This window comes from Loxodonta africana, chromosome 4 (assembly GCF_030014295.1).
Source record: "Loxodonta africana isolate mLoxAfr1 chromosome 4, mLoxAfr1.hap2, whole genome shotgun sequence".
Taxonomy (NCBI): domain Eukaryota; kingdom Metazoa; phylum Chordata; class Mammalia; order Proboscidea; family Elephantidae; genus Loxodonta; species Loxodonta africana.
In genome coordinates this window covers 191,528,411-191,547,051 of record NC_087345.1, presented here as the reverse complement: position 1 = coordinate 191,547,051, position 18,641 = coordinate 191,528,411, and the positions used below count along the sequence as shown (strand labels likewise).

The following is an 18,641-nucleotide window of genomic DNA, read 5'->3' as shown; positions in this document are numbered from 1 at the left end:
TTATGCAAATTTGACTTAGATATCCCCTGAAACCATGGTCCCAAAACCCCTGCCCCTGTTGGGCTGGCCTTCAAAGCATTCAGTTTATTTAGGAAGCTGCTTTTGGTTTAGTCCAGTTGTGCTGACCTCTCCTTTATTGTTTATTGTCTTTCCCTGCACCTAAAATGGTTCTTATCTACTATCTAATTAGTGAAAACCCCACCCCCTCCTCCCCTCCCTACTCTTGTAACTATCAAAGAATATTTTCTTCTCTATTTAAACTATTTTTTGAGTTCTTATAGTAGTGGCCTCATTCAATATTTGTCCTTTTGCAACTGACTAATTTCACTCAGCGTAATGCCTTCCAGATTCCTCCAGGTTGTGAAATGTTTCATGGATTCATAATTGTTCCTTATCGACTCATAGTATTCCATTGTGTGAATATACCGTAATTTATTTATCCACTCATCCGTTGATGGGCACCTTGATTGTTTCCATCTTTTTGCTGTCGTAAACAATGCTGCAATGAACATGGGTGTGCATGTATCTGTTCGTGTAAAGGCTCTTATTGAGGATATATTCCAAGGAGTGGGATTGCTGGATCGTATGGTAGTTCTATTTCTAGCTTTTTAAGGAAGTGCCAAATTGATTTCCAAAGTAGTTGTACCATTTTACATTCCCACCAACAGTGTATAAGTGTTCCAATCTCTACACAACCTCTCCAAAATTTATTATTTTGTGTTTTTTTGGATTAACACCAGCCTTGTTGAAGTGAGAGGGAATCTCATTGTAGTTTTGATTTGCATTTCTCTAATGGCTAATGATAGTGAGCATGTCCTCATGTGTCTGTTAGCTACCTGAATGTCTTCTTTAGTGAAGTGCCTGTTAATATATTTTGCCCATTTTTTAATTGGGTTATTTGTCTTGTTGTAGTTGAGTTTTTGCAGTATCTTGTAGATTTTAGAGATCAGGTGCTGATCAGAAATGTCATACATAGCTAAAAACTTTTTCCCAGTCTGTAGGTAATCTTTTTACTCTTTTGGTGAAGTCCGTGGATGAGCATAGGTGTTTGATTTTTACAAAAACCAAAACCCGTTGCCGTCAAGTCAATTCCAACTCATAGCGACCCCATAGGACAGGGTAGAACTGCCCCGTAGAGTTTCCAAGGAGCACCTCGTGGATTTGAACTGCCGACCTTTTGGTTAGCACTCGCAGCACTTAACCACTAGGCAACCAGGGTTTCCGTTTCATTTTTAGGAGCTCCCAATTATCTAGTTTCTCTTCTGCATTGTTAGTAATGTTTTGTATACTGTTTATGCCATGTATTAGGGCTCCTAACATTGTCCCTATTTTTTCCTCCATGATCTTTATCATTTTTTATATTTAGCTCTTTGATCCATTTTGAGTTTGTTTCTGTGGATGGTGGAAACTATGGGTCTTGTTTCATTTTTTTGTAGGTGGATATCCAGTTATGCCAGCACCATTTGCTAAAAATACTGTCTTTTCTCCATTTAACTGTTTTGGCACCTTGTCAAATACCAACTGCTCATATGTGGATGGATTTATGTCTGGATTCTCAATTCTGTTCCATTGGTCTATGTATCTGTTGTTGTACCAGTACCAGGTTGTTTTGACTACTGTGGCAGTATAATAGGTTCTAAAATCAGGTAGAGTGAGGCCTCCCACTTTGCTCTTCTTTTCAGTAACGCTTTACTTATCCGGGGTCTCACTCCCTTCCATATGAAGTTGGTGATTTGTTTCTCCATCTCATTAGAAAATGTCGTTGGAATTTGAATGGGAATTGCATTATATCTACAGATCACTTTTGGCAGAATAGATATTTTTACAATGTTAAGTTTTCCAATCCATAAGCAAGGCACGTCTTTCCACTTACGTAGGTTTCTTTTGGTTTCTCACAGTAGCGTTTTGTACTTTTCTTTGTATAAGTCTTTTACATATCTGGTAAGATTTATTCCTAAGTATTTTATCTTCTTGGGGGCTACTGTAAATGGTATTGATTTGTGATTTCCTCTTTGATGTTCTTTTTGTTGGTGTAGAGGAATCCAACTGATTTTTGTGTTTATCTTTTATCCTGATACTCTGCTGAACTCTTCTATTAGTTTCAGTAGTTTTCTTGAGGATTCCTTAGGGTTTTCTGTGTATAAGATCATGTCATCTGAAAATAGAGATACTTTTACTTCTTGTCAATCTGGATGCCCTTTATTTCTTTATCTAGCCAAATTTCTCTGGCTAGGACCTCCAGCACAACGTTGAATAAGAATGGTGATAAAGGGCATCCTTGTCTGGTTCCTGATCTCAAGGGGAATGCTTTCAGGGTCTCTCCATTTAGGATGATGTTGGGTATTGGCTTTGTATAAATGCCCTTTATTATGTTGAGGAATTCTCCTTCTATTCCTATTTTGCTGAGACTTTTTATCATGAATGGGTGTTGAACTTTGTCAAATGCCTTTTCTGAATCAATTGATAAAATCATGTGGTTCTAATCTTTTGTTTTATTTATATGATGGATTATATTGTTTTTCTAATGTTGAACCATCCCTAATACCTGGTATGAATTCCACTTGGTCATGGTGAATTATTTTTTTGATATGTTTTCAAATTCTATTGGCTAGAATTTTGCTAAGGATTTTTACATCTAAGTTCATGAGGGAAATAAGCCTGTAATTTTCTTTTTTTGCAGTGTCTTAACCTGGTATTGGTATCAGGGATATACTGGCTTCATAGAATGAGTTTGGGAGTATTTCTGTCCTTTCGTATGGTCTGAAATACCTTTAGTAGTAGTGGTGTTAACTCTTCTCTGAAAGTTTGGTAGAACCCTGCAGTGAAGCCATCCAGGCCAGGCTTTTTTTTTGTTGGGAGTTTTTTGATTACCTCTTCAATCTCTTCTTTCGTTATGGGTCCATTTAGTTGTTCTACCTCTGTTTGTGTTAGTGTAGGTAGGTAGTGTGTTTCTTGGAATTCATCCATTTCTTCCAGGTTTTCAAATTTGTTAGAGTACAATTTTTCATAGTAATCTGATATGAGTCTTTTAATTTCAGTTGGTTCTGTTGTAATATCACTCATCTCATTTCTTATTCCTGTTATTTTCTTCCTCTCCTGTTTTTCTTTTGTCCGTTTGGGTAATGGTTTATGAATTTTCTTAATTTTTTCAAAGAAGCAGCTTTTGGTCTTGTTAATTCTTTCAATTGTTTTTCTATTTCATTTAATTCTGCTCTAATTTTTATTATGTGCTTTCTTCTGTTGCCTGAAGGTTTCTTTTGTATGCTCTCTTTCTATTTGTACAAGTCGTAGGGATAATTCTTTGATTTTGGCCATTTCTTCTTTTTGGATGTGTGCATTTATCGATATACATTGACCTCTGAGCACTTTGGCTGTGTCCCAATGGTTCTGATAGGAAGTGTTTTCATTCTCATTGGATTTTATGAATTTCTTTATTCAATCCTTAATGTCTTCTATAACCCAGTCTTTTTTGAGCAGGGTATTGTTCTGTTTCCAAGTGTTTGATTTCTTTTCCCTGCTTTTCTGTTATTGATTTCTACCTTTATGGCCTTAGGGTCAGAGAAGATGCTTTGTAATATTTCAATGTTTTGGATTCTGCTACAGCTTGCTTTATGACCTAATATGTGGTCTACTTTAGAGAATGTTCCACGTGTGCTAGAAAAGAAAGTATACTTGGCTGCTGTTGGGTGGAGTGGTCTGTCTATAAGGTCACGTTGGTTGACTGTGGCATTTAGATCTCCCGTGTCTTTATTGAGCTCCTTTCTGGATGTCCTGTCCTTCACCGAAAGTGGTGTGTTGAAGTCTCCCACTATACTTATGGAGCTGTCTATCTCACTTTCCTATGCTGTTACAGTTTGTTTTATGTACCTTGTAGCCCTGTCATTGGGTACATAAATATTTAATATGGTTATATGCTTCTGGTATATTGCCCATTTAATCATTATATAGGGTCCTAACTTATCCTTTGTGGTGGATTTAACTTTAAAGTCTATTTTTTTCAGAAATTAATATTGCCACTCCTGCTCTTTTTTGATTGTTGTTTGCTTGATATATTTTTTACACCCTTTGAGTTTTAGTTTGTTTGTGTCTCTAAGTGTAAGGTGTGTTTCTTGAAAGCTGCATATAGACAGATCCTTTATTTTAATCCATCCTGCCACTCTGTCTCTTTATTGGTTCATTTAGTTCATTTACATTCAGTGTAATTATGCATAGGGATGTATTTAGTGCTGTCATTTTGATGTCTTTTTTGTGTGTTGTTGATAGTTCCTTTTTTTCACTTAAGTTTTTGTGCTGAGTAGTTTATATATTTTCGTTTCCTCATATTTGTTGTTGTTGATTTTGTTTCTGCTGAGTCCCAATTTTTTTCTTGTATTTTATTTTGATGTGTAGGATAGCTTGTCTCCTTTGTGGTTACCTTAATATTTACTCCTCTTTTTCTAAATTTAAAACTAACTTTTATTTCTTTGTACTGCCTTGTCTACCTCTCCATAAGAAAGATCTACTACTACATTTCTTGTTGTTGTTATTAGGTACCGTTGAGGTGGTTCCTACCCATAGAGACCCTATGCACAACAGAACGAAACACTGCCTGGTCCTGCTCCATCCTTTCAATCGTCGTTATGCTTGAGCTCAATTCACCTCACTGAGGATCTTCTTCTTTTCCACTGACCCCGTACTTTGCCAAGCATGATGTCTTTCTCCAGGGACTGAGATCCTTGCTTCTAAGGAGCATTCTGGTTATACTTCTTCTAAGACAGATTTCTTCGTTCTTTTGGCAGTCCATGGCATATTCAATATTCTTCACCAACACCACAATTCAAAAGTGTCAGTTCTTCTTCGGTATTACTTATTAATTGTACAGCTTTCACATGCATATGATGCAATACAAAATACCACGGCTTGAGTCAGGCACACCTTAGTCTTCAAGGTAACATCTTTGCTCTTCAACACTTTAAAGAGGTCCTTTGCAGCAGATTTATCCAATGTAATGCATCTTATGATTTCTTGACTGCTGCTTCCATGGCTCTTGATTGTGGATCCAAGTAAATGAAATCCTTGGCAACTTCAATCTTTTCTCCATTTATCATGATGTTGCTCATTGTTCCAGTTGTGAGGATTTTTCTTTTCTTTATGCTGAGGTGCAATCCGTACTGAAGGCTGAGGTCTTTGATCTTCATTAATAAGTGCTTCAAGTCCTTTTCACTTTCAGCAAGGAAGGTTGTCATCTGCATAATGCAGATTGTTAATGAGTCTTCTTCCAACCCTGATGCCGTTGTTCTTTGTATAGTCCAGCTTCTCAGATTATTTGCTCAGCATACAGATTGAATAGGTATTGTGAAAGAATACAACCCTGACGCACACCTTTCCTGACTTTAAGCCAATCAGTATCCCCTTGTTCTGTCCTAACAACTGCCTCTTGATTTATGTAAAGGTTCCTCATGAGCACAATTAAGTGTTCTGGAACTCCCATTCTTCAAAATGTTATCCATAATTTGTTATAGTCCACACAGTCAAATGTCTTTGCATGGCCAATAAAACACAGGTAAACACCCTTCTCGTATTGTTTGCTTTCAGCCAGGATCCATCTGACATCAGCAATGAGACCCCTGATTTCCAGTTCTCTTCTGAAACTGGCCTGAATTTCTGGCAGTTCCCTGTCAATATAGTGCTGTAGCCATTTTTGAATGGTCTTCAGCAAAATTTTGCTTGCATGTGACATTAATGATATTGTTCTATAATTTCCACATTCAGTTGGATCACCTTTCTTAGGAATACGCATAAATATGGATCTCTTCCAGTCAGTTGACCAGGAAGCTGTCTTCCATATTTCTTTGCATAGATGAGTGAGCACCTCGAGCGCTGCATCTGTTTGTTGAAACATCTCAATTGATATTCCATCAATTCCTCAAGCCTTGTTTTTCACCAATGCCTTCAGAGCAGCTTGGATTTCTTCCTTCAGTACCATCGGTTCCTGATCATATAATACCTCTTGAAATGGCTGAACATCGACCAAATCTTTTTGGCATAATGACTCTGTGTATGCCTTCCAACTTCTTTTGATGCTTCCTGCGTCGTTTATTATTTTCCCCATAGAATCCTTCACTATTGCAACTCAAGCCTTGAATTTTTTCTTCAGTTCTTTCAGCTTGAGAAATGCCGAGCGTGTTCTTCCCGTTTGGTTTTCCAGCTCCAGCTCTTTGCACATGTCATTATAATACTTTGTCTTCTCCAGCCGCCCTTTGAAATCTTCTGTTCACTTCTCTCACTTCATTAATTCTTGTTTTTGCTTTAGCTGCTCGACACTCAAGAGCAAGTTTCAGAGTCTCCTCTGACATCCATCTTGGTCTTTTCTTTCTTTTCTGTCTTTTCAATGACCTCTTGCTTTCTTCATGTATGATGTCCTTCCACAACTCATCTGTTCTTTGGTCATGAGTGTTCAATGCGTCAAATCTGTTCTACAGATGGTATCTAAATTCAGGTGGGATATACTCAAGGTCATATTTTGGCTCTTGTGGACTTGCTCTGATTTTCTTCAGTTTCAGCTTGAACTTGCATATGAGCAGTTGATGGTCTGTTCCACAGCCCCTGGCCTTGTTCTGACTGATGATATTGAGCTTTTCCATGGTCTTTTTCCACAGATGTAGTCAATGTGATTTCTATGTGTTCCACCTGGCGAGGTCCATGTGTATAGCCGCCGTTTATGTTGATTTAAGAACATATTTGTGATGAAGAAGTCATTGGTCTTGCAAAATTCTGTCATTCGATCTCTGGCATCATTTCTATCACCAAGGCTATATTTTCCAACTGCTGATCCTTCTTCTTTGTTTCCAACTTTTGCATTCCAATCACCAGTAATTATCAATGTATCTTGATTGCATGTTGGATCAATTTCAGACTGCAGCAGCTGATAAAAATCTTCTGTTTCTTCTTCTTTGGCCCTAGTGGTAGGTGTGTAAATTTGAATAATAGTCGTATTAACTGGTCTTCCTTGTAGGCGTATGGATATTATCCTATCACTGACAGCATTGTACTTCTTCAGGATAGATCTTGAAATGTTCTTTTTGACTATGAATGCAACACCATTCCTCTTCAAGATGTCATTCCCAGCATAGTAGACTATATGATTGTCTGATTCAAAATGGCCAATACCAGCCCATTTCAGCTCACTAATGCCTAGGATATCGAAGTTTATGTGTTCCATTTCATTTTTGATGATTTCCAATTTTCCTAGATTTATACTTCGTATATTCCAGTTTCCGATTATTAATGGTTATCTGCAGCCGTTTCTTTTCATTTTGAGTTGTGCTGCATCAGCAAATGAAGGTCCCGAAAGCTTTACTCCATCCACGTCATTAAGGTTGACTCTACTTTGAGGAGGAAGCTCTTCCCCAGTCATCTTTTGAGTGCCTTCCAAGCTGGGGGGCTCACCTTCCAGCACTATATCAGACGATGTTCCACAGCTATTCATAGGGTTTTCACTGGGTAATGCTTCTCACAAGTAGACTGTCGGGTCCTTCTTCCTAGTCTGTCTTAGTCTGAAAGTTCAGCTGAAACCTGTCTTCCATGGGTGACCCTGCTGGTATCTGAATACTGGTGGCATAGCTTCTAGCATCACAGCAACACGCAAGTCCCCACTGTAGGACAAACTGGCAGACACGTGGGGGAGGGAGCCTGAGAGAGGAAACAAATGAGATGAGCCCTGTGATTTCCCCAGCTTACTACTTGGAGGGAGTTTCCAGGGTGCACTGCAGGGAGAAGGAACTCTGGAGAGCCTGGCAATCTCACAGAGTGAGGAGATGGAGTTGGAAGTTCAGAGGCCAAGGAGCTAGTGCTTGTAGGACAAATACCACAGAGGAGAGAGCTGCAAAGAAAGAGAACTCCAAAGATTTGCAGAGGCTCCCCTTGAATATTCAACTTTGTGCACTGTGTACAGTGTATGCGTGTGGTGGAACTACTCAAAGGTGAGGGAAACTACTAGAGAGATTTAGAGGAAACATTTTCTAAGCTTACACAGGAGTGGGAACAATTCTTGTTCCCACTCACCAGGGTGTAGAAAACCTCATAAATCTTGAGGCATCAGGTAGAGTACTCACAAGCATATTGCCTCTTAGTTGGGCAAAATAGCCCCAGGTTAAGGTGGCTAAACATTTACGCTTCCAATTACAGAAATTCTAAATACATGGAAGAAAACTAATAGAATTGAAAGGAGGAATAGACAAAGCCACTATTAAAATTAGAGATTTCAAAACTCCCTTTGTTAATACATGATAGAAATAGTAGAAAATCACTGAGGACTTGACTTGAACAACACTACCAACTAACTTGACCTAGCTGACATTTATAGAAAAACTGCAGAATGCACAGGAAACATTTACCAAGTGTCTTAATTTGCTAGTTCTGCTATAACAGAAATACCACAAGTGGGTGGTATGAATAGAAATTTATTTTCTCACAGTTTAAGAGGCTTGTTGTTAGCTGATGTCAAGTCAGTTCCAACTCCTACTAACCCTATGTACAACAGAGCGAAACATTGTCTGGTCCTGCGCCATCCTCATGATTGCTGTTATGTTTGAGCCCATTGTTGCAGCCACGTGTCAGTCCATCTCACTGAGAATTTTCCTCTTTTTCACTCACCCTCTACCAAGCATGATGTCCCTCTCCAGGGACTGGTCCCTCCTGATAACACGTCCAAACTATGTGAGATGAAGTTTTGCCACCCTTGCTTCTAAGGAGCACTCTGGCTGTACTTCTTCCAAGACAGATTTGTTAGTTCTTCTGGCAGTCCATAGTATATTCATTATTCTGTGCCAGCACTGTAATTCACCGGCTCTAAGACTCTCTCTCTCAGTTCTGGGGGAAATTCCTCGTCTAGCTTCTTTAGCTTCTTCTCAGTGTTCCTTGGAGATCTCCATGTGGCACATATCTTCTGCTTCATTTGTGCTTACTTCTCTATGCCCAATCTCTATTTATTTCTCGAAAGTGAGTAGGTTTAAGACACACCCTACATAGGTATGGCCTCATTAATATAACAAAGAAAACCCTGTCTCCTAATGGGATTACATCCATAGGTATGGGGGTTAAGATTCTAACATTTTTTGGGGGGCGGAGGTGGGGGGACATAATTCAACCTATAACACCAAGATATACCATACTGTGGGCCATGAAACAAACCTCAATAAATTTGAAAGGATTTATATAATACAGAGTATTTTCTCTGACTACAATAAAATTAGTATTCTTAGCAGAAAGAGATCTGAAAAATTCTCAAATATTTGGAAACTAAACAACAAAACTTTTAAATATCACATGGGTCAAAGAAGAAATCAAAGGGGAATTAGAATGTATTTTGAACTAAATGATAATAAAATATATCAAAATTTGTGAGATATAACTTTAACAGTGCTTAGAAGGAAATTGGTAACATAAAACACATAATACAAAAAATAAGAAATAAATCAATGACCTAACCTTCCACCTTAAGCAGCTAGACTAAGAGGAGCAAACTAAACTTCAAGTGGTCAGAAGAAAGGAATAGCGGTACTGAAGGAAGAAGCCTAAGCTGGTCTGAAGGCATTGGCAAAAAACAAGGCTCCAGGAATTGATGGAATATCAATTGAGATGTTTCAACAAACAGATGCAGCGCTGGAAGTACTCACTTGTCTATGCCAAGAAATATGGAAGACAGCTTCCTGGCCAACTGACTGGAAGAGATCCATATTTATGCCTATTCCCAAGAAAGGTGATCCAACTGAATGTGGAAATTATAGAATATCATTAATATCACACGCAAGCAAAATTTTGCTGAAGACCATTCAAAAACGGCTGCAGCAGTATATTGACAGGGAACCACCAGAAATTCAGGCTGGTTTCAGAAGAGGACGTGGAAATAGGGGTCTCATTGCTGATGTCAGATGGATCCTGGCTGAAAGCAGAGAATGCCAGAAGGATGTTTACCTGTGTTTTATTGACTATGCAAAGGCATTCGACTGTGTGGATCATAACAAACTATGGATAACACTGCGAAGAATGGGAATTCCAGAACACCTAATTGTGCTCATGAGGAAACTTCACATAGATCAAGACGCAGTTGTTCAGACAGAACAAGGGGATACTGATTGGTTTAAAGTCAGGAAAGATGTGCGGCAGGGTTGTATTCTTTCACCATGTCTATTCAATCTGTACGCTGAGCAAATAATATGAGAAGCTGGACTATATGAAGAACGGGGCACCAGGATTGGAGGAAGACTTGTTAACAACCTGCGTTATGCAGATGACACAACCTTGCTTGCTCAAAGTGAAAAGGACTTGAAGCACTTACTAATGAAGATCAAAGACCACAGCCTTCAGCATGGGTTGCACCTCAACATAAAGAAAACAAAAATCCTCACGACTGGACCAATGAACAACATCATGATAAACAGAGAAAAGATTGAAGTTGTCAAGGATTTCATTTTGCTTGGATCCACAATCAACATCCATGGGAGCAGCAGTCAAGAAATCAAAAGACACGTTGCACTGGGCAAATCTGCTCCAAAGGACCTCTTCAAAGTGTTGAAGAGCAAAGACGTCACCTTGAAGACTAAGGTGCGCCTGACCCAAGCCATGGTATTTTCAGTCGCATCATATGCATGTGAAAGCTGGACAATGAATAAGGAAGACCGAAGAAGAATTGACACCTTTGAATTGTGGTGGTGGCGAAGAATGTTGAATATACCGTGGACTGCCAAAAGAACACAAATCTGTCTTAGAAGTACAACCAGAATGCTCCTTAGAATCAAGGATGGACATGTTGTCAGGAAGGATCAGTTGCTGGAGAAAGACATCATGCCTGGCAGAGTACAGGGTCAGCGGAAAGAGGAAGACCCTCAAGGAGGTGGATTGACACAGTGGCTGCAACAATAAGCTCAAGCATAACAAGGATTGTAAGGGTGGCTCAGGACAGGGCAGTGTTTCGTTCTGTTGTGCATAGGGTCGCTATGAATTGGAACCAACGGGACGGCACCTAACAACAACAACTCAGGCTCCCTGTCCTGTGCTGCCTGATATCTATCTAAAAACTATTGTTTTATAAACTTTGTTCAGTTTTTTAGTTGTTTCTGATCTCTTTTACTCTATCTTGGCCAACGTTGAAAGTCCGTACTTAATTTTAAAAAATCTTTTACTTGATTTAGGAATACAGATTTTATAAACTGTATTAGAATTAAGTTCATAAAACATCCCTGATGAAACGATTAATTTTTGTACAAATTAGAGTGAGTTACTAAAATTGGTTTATAACCAGCTTTGTGTCCTCACTCTATTTTTATAAAAATACTCTCTTTTGTATGTGATTAAGCTTTTTTTTCTCATGGTTTAAATTCTCTAAATGTCCTACACTGGTTCTATGAATCAAGTATTGATCTCCAGAGTTTTTTTAAAAGTTACAGAATATAAGATGGGGTTTACTAAATGAGATTTAATAATTACGGCTTTCCAGCTCATGCTGCAAAGTCAGAATGATTAAACTGTTAGGCTGTCATTTATGCCTAATCTGTTTTCCATTTCCCAGAATAGCCAGCAGGTAACATGGACTTATTCCTTCACTTTATAAAAGGGAGAAAGTCGTAGAAATTTCTTCCACCTTTCAATCTTATGGAGAAGGAATATTTTCTCCTTAACAGTGAGGCCTCTTTTTCTCTTAGCTTTGAATACACAGTCCTCCACACATACATACTTTATACTTGTCCTCACTGAAGCTAACCTGACACTGAAAAATATGGCCTATAATTATCTATGTGGGCTGAGTTCAAATGCTTTGGACGTATATGCCACTTGGGCAGTTACTTTATTCCTCTGAGTCTAATTTCTCATCTGTAAACTGGGAATAATACTAATACTGCTTGTATATGGAGCGCATGGGGTGTTTCACCATCTACATGGGACCAGATAGTTATAGTAGCAAAACTTGTAAAATGATTCTCAGTGGCCTTGGTTGTGAGGATTACATGGGATAATGAAAAGTGCTCAGAGCAGTGCTGGCACTTAATAACGCAGTACCGTCGAGTCGATTTCGACTCATAGCGACCCTATAAGACAAAGTAGAACTGCCCCAATAAATGCTAGCTGCTACTAGGGATACAGTACACAATGCAAAAAGTGGCAAAAGATGACAGTCTTTGTAAACCATGTTAACAAGTTTGGAATTCACCCCAAGTCTTCCCTCAGTATCCACAGAGGATTGGTTCCAGGTCTCCCAGGATACCCAAATCCTCAGATGCTCAAGTCCCTTATATAAAATGCCATATTTGCATATATAACCTACACGCATCCTTCCGTATACCTTAAATCCTCTCTAGATTACTTATAATACCTAATGCAATGTAAATGCCACGCAAACAGTCATTGTGCTGCATTTTTTAGGGAACAGGCCAGGAGGTGAGCAATGCTCAAACAGTGAGTGCTGGAAAGAGACCGAGGCTCTGTTAAATGGCCGAGGCCTACAGCAGGGCGTGCCTACACATCCTTCATTTTGAGTGGATTCAGCATAGAGCTCAGCACATGACAAATTCAAGTTTTGCTTTTGGAAATTTCTTTTTCCTGAGTATTTTTGATCTGCAATTGGTTGAATCCATGGATATGGAACCTGCAGATACGGAGGGACAACTGTAATCAGATTTTAGTTTAAGAAAGGTTTCTCTGGCTGCGGAAAGGAAAGGAGAAAGGTTAAATAAGGCTGATTGAGGTTAAGTAACTGTTGCCGTAGTTTAGAAGAGATTATGGTGGCCTGAACAAATGTGGAAGCGATGGAAACGGAAAGCATACAGACTGAACCCAAGCAGGAGGTTAAAAAAAAAAAAAAAAAAAAAAAACCACGAACTTATCGCCTCTTTTATTTAGCCACCTTCCTTAATTCATTCACTATAAACTTATAGTTTGTCCTCTAATCATATTTTTCTATAATCAAGAGGGAAGAGGGGGCTTTTTTTGTTTCTACAATTTCAGTATTTGGTGAACAAACTCAATGGTCATTCTAAGTATATCCTGTCTCATCTTTCCAGACCAAAGAGCAAATGTTTTCAGTCTATACTCAATGCAATTCTCTGTATCTCCATGATCATTCTAGAAGCTTTCCCTGAAAACTCAACAATGTAATTTTTTTTTCTTGAGGTAAACAAGCCAGAATTAAGAAAAAATAAATAAATAAGTCCAGCTATTTACAACCATGTTTAATACAAGGGTAAATTTGTTGTTACTGTTTGTACTGTTTGTGCTTCTTTTTTTTCCTATCTGGATATTTGGAGCCAGAGAGGTGCCATGGGGTAGGGTGTTGAATGGTGGCTGTAAATATATGCCCATGTGCTAATCTCCAGAATCTGTGAATATTATCATTTAGGGTAAAAGATGTGATTAAGTTAGGGACCTTGAGGAGTTTACCCTGGATAACGTGGGTCCTAAATACTATCATACATATCCTTCTAAGAGAAAACCGGAGGGGGTTTTGAGACACACACACAGAAGCAGATATAAAGAGGGAGGCAGAGATGGGAGGGATGCAACCACAAGCCAAGGAACACTAGGGAGCTGGATAGTCACAAGAAGCTGGAAAAGGCTAAGGAACAGGTTCTTCCCTAGAGCCTCCAGAGGGAGTGTGGCCTGCTGACGTCTTGATTTTGGCTCAGTGAAAATGACTTCAGACTTCTGGCTTCCAGAACTGAGGCAATAAATTTGTCATTTTAAGTCACCAAGTTTGTGGTGGTAATTTGTTACAGCAACTACAGAAACTAACACACACGGGTAGGAATAAAGTCTTCCGTCAAGTCTAATGTTCTACAAGTAGACCATACTAAACCTGTTTTGTTTTGTAATGCGATGTAGGGCAGCTCATTCTCTAAGACTAGCTTCTCTTTCAGAACACGCTATTTTACATTTACCTATATAAAGCATTTTTTTTTGCTTTGATAGCTATTTGTTCAGAATATACTCTTATGAGAAAATATTGGAATTGTGATCTGGTTCTTCCAACAACCTGTTCTATAAATAATTTTCAAGACTGGATAAATGTTTATTTCAGAAAAATCTTAAGTACGAGAGTATTTTCCTATCTAATATTAGCTTTGGAGCCCTGGTGGCATAGTGGTTGAGAGCTCAGCTGCTAACCAAAAGGTAAGCAGTTCAAATCCACCAGTCGCTCCTTGGATATCCTATGGGGCAGTTCTACTCTGTCCTACAGAGTCGCTGTGAGTTGAAATTGATTCGACGCCACCTAACAACCACCACCGTAACATCAGCTCTAACTTTAACACCGTGTTTATTTACTTTTGCCTAGGTATCATTCAAGGCATGTTCTACTAGAATGTAAGCTACACGAAAGCAGGGACTCTGAATATTGCTGTTTCCAACATCTACAATAGTGCCTGGTATGGTTAAAAAATATTTTTTGAACCAATGTGCTATACATCTATCCGTTCCTCTCTGTGATTTTCAAACTTTTTTAATAGCAGAACACTTTTGCTGAAAGAATACTTAAATAGAAACCACTATGTAAAAGTAGATCTGCTCTACAAAGGATTAGAGTCTGGAGCCCTATTGGCCTGTGACATATTACATATTTTAATATTGTAGCACATTATAACATTCATCGGGGGGGGAGGGAGACCCTAAATTTGGAATTCAGAAAACACTACTCCTATAGTCCTTTTGGAAATATGAAATTTGTATGGGTAAAAAGCCATTCAGTTTGGAAGGTTTGGGGGCTTTTGTTTGTTAAATTAGTAAAAGCAGAATACCATAGTAACAGAATTAACAGTATCTAATTTAGGGAATTTTTTAAGAATACAATAGGAACGAAGGTTATTAAGGAAGCTGTATTCAAAATCTGTTTCCAGGCCTATCAACTAAGTAGTGGGAGGCAAAAACTAGCAGCTTTGGAGTCTGGCAGGTAGATGAGTTCAAATACTGGACTGCTACTTAATCACTGTATAACCATGAATGAATTACCTAACCTCACCTATAAAATGCTGATAATTCTAGTATCTATTTAAAAGATTGTGAGGATTAAATAATTACTGTGCATGAGGTAAGTTACGCCGTAAATACTCAATAATAGTAGTTATTAAGACTAGATGTCAAAAGTTCTCTGATGACCTACTTTCCAACTTCCCTACCGTCTTAGTGTTTAAATTGCTCTTTTGTATTAAGGTCTTCACTTTAGTCTATTACACTGGCAGCGGAGCACATAGAAAAACAGTAGATTTAGAGGCTGACAACTTAGTTTTGAGCAATTTCCTTATTTTAAAGTGTACATGAAACTAGTTTGTATTTTCTCTACATGTCAGAATTGGCGTGGTCAAATAAGAGAATAAATGCTGCATGGATGTTAATTGTTACTTGTCCTTTGCCACCTTCTCAGCCCCAATGCAAGTCACATTTCCAATTCACGACTGGGTGTGCTTTATGAGGACTCATTTTCTTTTCCACAATCCATTTATAAATCTGCCTGTGGAACTAGGCCTCATTCTATCCACTGGGTTTATTCTAGAAATTTTAATCTTAATTATTCTTTTACATTTCAACTAGCTATTTTTAGTCACACAGATTAGCCACTGCAACTGAAAGGTGGTTTTATATCTTAAAAAATACAGAATGTAGAACAGGATGAAGAATGTAGCACAGAATACACAAAAGTAGTTATCCAAATTGGAAGCCTATTCTTTCGAGACAGGGAATTCTCTTAAATATAAGGATTACTAAAACATCCAATCACTGATTACACTGAGATTTAATCCCACTCTCTTGATCTCGTCCAGAGTCATGGCTTTAATCCATGAAGATGACGATTCTCCTTCAAACTCCAGGCTTTCGCATGCAACTGTCTATTCGACATCTCTCGTTGGATGTCTAACGGGTATCTCAAACTAACAGTCAAAAATTGAGCTTCTGGTCTTCCCCCAAACCCACTCCTCCCACAGTGTTCTCCAACTTTGGCCCGTTGTTCAGGCCAGATACCTTAGTCATCCTTAAATCTTCTCTTTCTTGTGTACCTCACATCTATTCAGTGAGCAAATTTTAGCTGGCCAACCTTTTAAATATAAACAGAATCTAACCACTTCTACCAGCCTTGCCACTACTCTCATCTCTTACTTGGATTATTGCAATTAGGTGTCTAATTTGGCTCCCCATCTGCTCTATTCCCAACACAAAAGCCAGAGTGATCCTGTTTAGATCACACCACTCTGCTCAAAATTCCTTTCTTGAGTAAAAGCCAGTCATTAAAACCACCTACCAGCCCTCCACAATCTGGCTCCCCATTACTCTCCAACCTCATCTTCTAGTGCTCCTTCCCTCCTTCACTCTGCTCCAGCCACTGCTGCTCCTTTAACGTACCTCAGGATCTCCGTGCTTGGCTTGTCTGCCTGGAATTCTTCCACCCCAACTTCCAGTCTCTGATCAAATATCACCACCTCTACGAGGCCATCCTACTTAGAATTGCAAAATCCACATCAACCTGGCACTGCTTTTCCCTCTTCCTCACTTTACTTTTCTCCTTAATTGTTAAATACAGTTTATAGTTTCCTTGTTTATTTAGTTTTTCTCCCTTAACAGGATTATTAAGCTCCATGAAGGTAGGGATGTTTTCCACAGTCATACCACCTAAAACAGTCCTGGGCATAGCAGGCATTCAATAAAAAATTGTGGAAAAAAAAGGAATTAAAAAAGTTGCCACTCCCCATTCCCATCCCCTCTTTTACTCAATGATTTTAATTAATGTCACACAGAAGTTCCTGAAGTGAAAATAAAAGCACAAGACCACTACACGTGAGTTTGTCAACATGTAATGCCCTGGGTTTATTTTGTGAGAATTCTATCACAATATTTCCAGGTGGGATTAAAAACCTTAAGGATAATGTATGCCATTGGACTGGGCATTCAGACTTCGGTACTGACAAAGCACTAGTAGTAGTCTGTAAAGTACCATTCTCTTCACAGAAGAGAGGTCAAATATTTCCAAAGGAAGGCACCCGATATTTGTGGTTCTGGCCTTGCAGCCTTCTGGAGAATCTTAAAAGGAAAAAAGCTGGCTGGCTGTTTTTAGAAACTGGAATGATGATACACGTACAGCAATTACTGCATTCTTCTCCCTTAATATCCTTTTTGTAAGAACAAGTAAAGAATGAAGTCTTTTAAACAATTCGACAATAAAAAAAGTACAATTTTTTTTTTCTTTGTGCTAAAAAAAGGGCAAGACAACATAAACTCCAGTTGTAAGGACTCCATTTGCATACTTGATTTAACACTTTTTGGTGTGGAAGGAAATGGGACTACTGGGCTGTTTGTAGAGCAGCAACGTAACATTAGTGCTTTAAGTACCAGAAACCACCCACTGTTCTGTGGGCAAGTGGGGATGGGAGGATTCAAGAGACTTCATTTTTACCTTGTTACTTGTCCTAATGAGAGTGGACCAGGAAGATCCCCATTTAACAGTACATTCCCCATTTTTTTTAACTGATGCCTTTTTTTTTTTTTTTTTTTTGTAAAATTCTGTATGTATGTCACCATTTTTTTTTTTTTTTTCCACATGATACACAGAAAACTCAGGGACCCAGAGGGGAACCAAGTTATGTTATACCATTTACAAAATACCAAGGAGTCCACGGCTACCTAACACATTTACTACAGCACAGGAACCAATGAAGGTACAGTGTACAAAAAACTGTAAACACGGCACAATAAATAGATAAAACAGCAGGTTCCGCACCATGCACATGATGACACTTCATCTCTATACAATCTCACATCTCACACTCTTTGTTGCAATTTATTTCCCTCCCACCCCCCACCCCCAAGTGCAAAGCATCACAAATGAACATTTCTGTATTCAAGTAACATATATACAAGGGTATTACAAATATGCAGTACTGTACAGATAATTGCTGTATTCTTAATTTACAGATGTTGATTTTTTCCTATTAACAGTAAGAAAAGAAAAATCGAAGCATGAGAGATGAGCATTGCTGTCAAGTCCCCACAGCTGCCACGGAAACGCATGTGCTGCATTCCATCATCCCTTGCATTCAAATGCTACTGACGCACAGCACCTGATCAAGTCCCCAGGCCGCAGCTCGCCCGCCCCGAGGGAGCTACGTCACCTCCATCGCTACTGTGTTGTCTGCTATGTTGTTCAGTGCTGGCTTTTCCGATTCATGATTTTCCCTGTCGAAATAAAGTTCAATTAGTTATCTGAAACACACAAATTTAAGGGACCAAGACTATCTTTCCAATAAAAAGCATAATTAATTTTAATAACAGGAATAAATTTGCATGTTTTGGCAGTAAGGTCCCAAGTAAAGAAACATGAACCTTTATAGTATATTATCAGGAGTACACAACCAGAAATCAGGCTTGTATCTGATATAAATTCCACAGTCAACTACATTACCAACAAAACTCTGGTAGCACTTACGCAGCCTTGACGTTAAAAACAAAGAATTACCAAGTTTTCCTCCCTGTATTAAATTTATAAGAATTTTTAAAAAGAAACAAATGTGACCGAGGTTCATGTCAGAACTTCAAATCAGGGTTCATTAAGTGGGGCTGAGCAGGACAGCTACTGGAACTAGTAGTACGCAGAAGACTAGAGTTTTTGTTGTGCTATCACCTAGATT

At 38.7% G+C, this 18,641-nt stretch overlaps 1 protein-coding gene across 3 annotated transcripts in view; it reads right to left on the bottom strand.

Moving 5' to 3' along the window:
* Nucleotides 1-17,679: 17,679 nt before the first annotated feature.
* Nucleotides 17,680-18,641, bottom strand: part of EPC1 (enhancer of polycomb homolog 1) — a 105,744-nt gene continuing 104,782 nt past the window's right edge. For all 3 annotated transcript variants that reach the window (XM_023539796.2, XM_003420722.4, XM_003420721.4), the window contains one exon: nucleotides 17,680-18,189. In XM_023539796.2, the coding sequence (XP_023395564.1) occupies nucleotides 18,117-18,189 (73 nt within the window). In that variant the 3' untranslated portion in view covers nucleotides 17,680-18,116. The remainder of the gene's footprint in view (nucleotides 18,190-18,641) is intronic.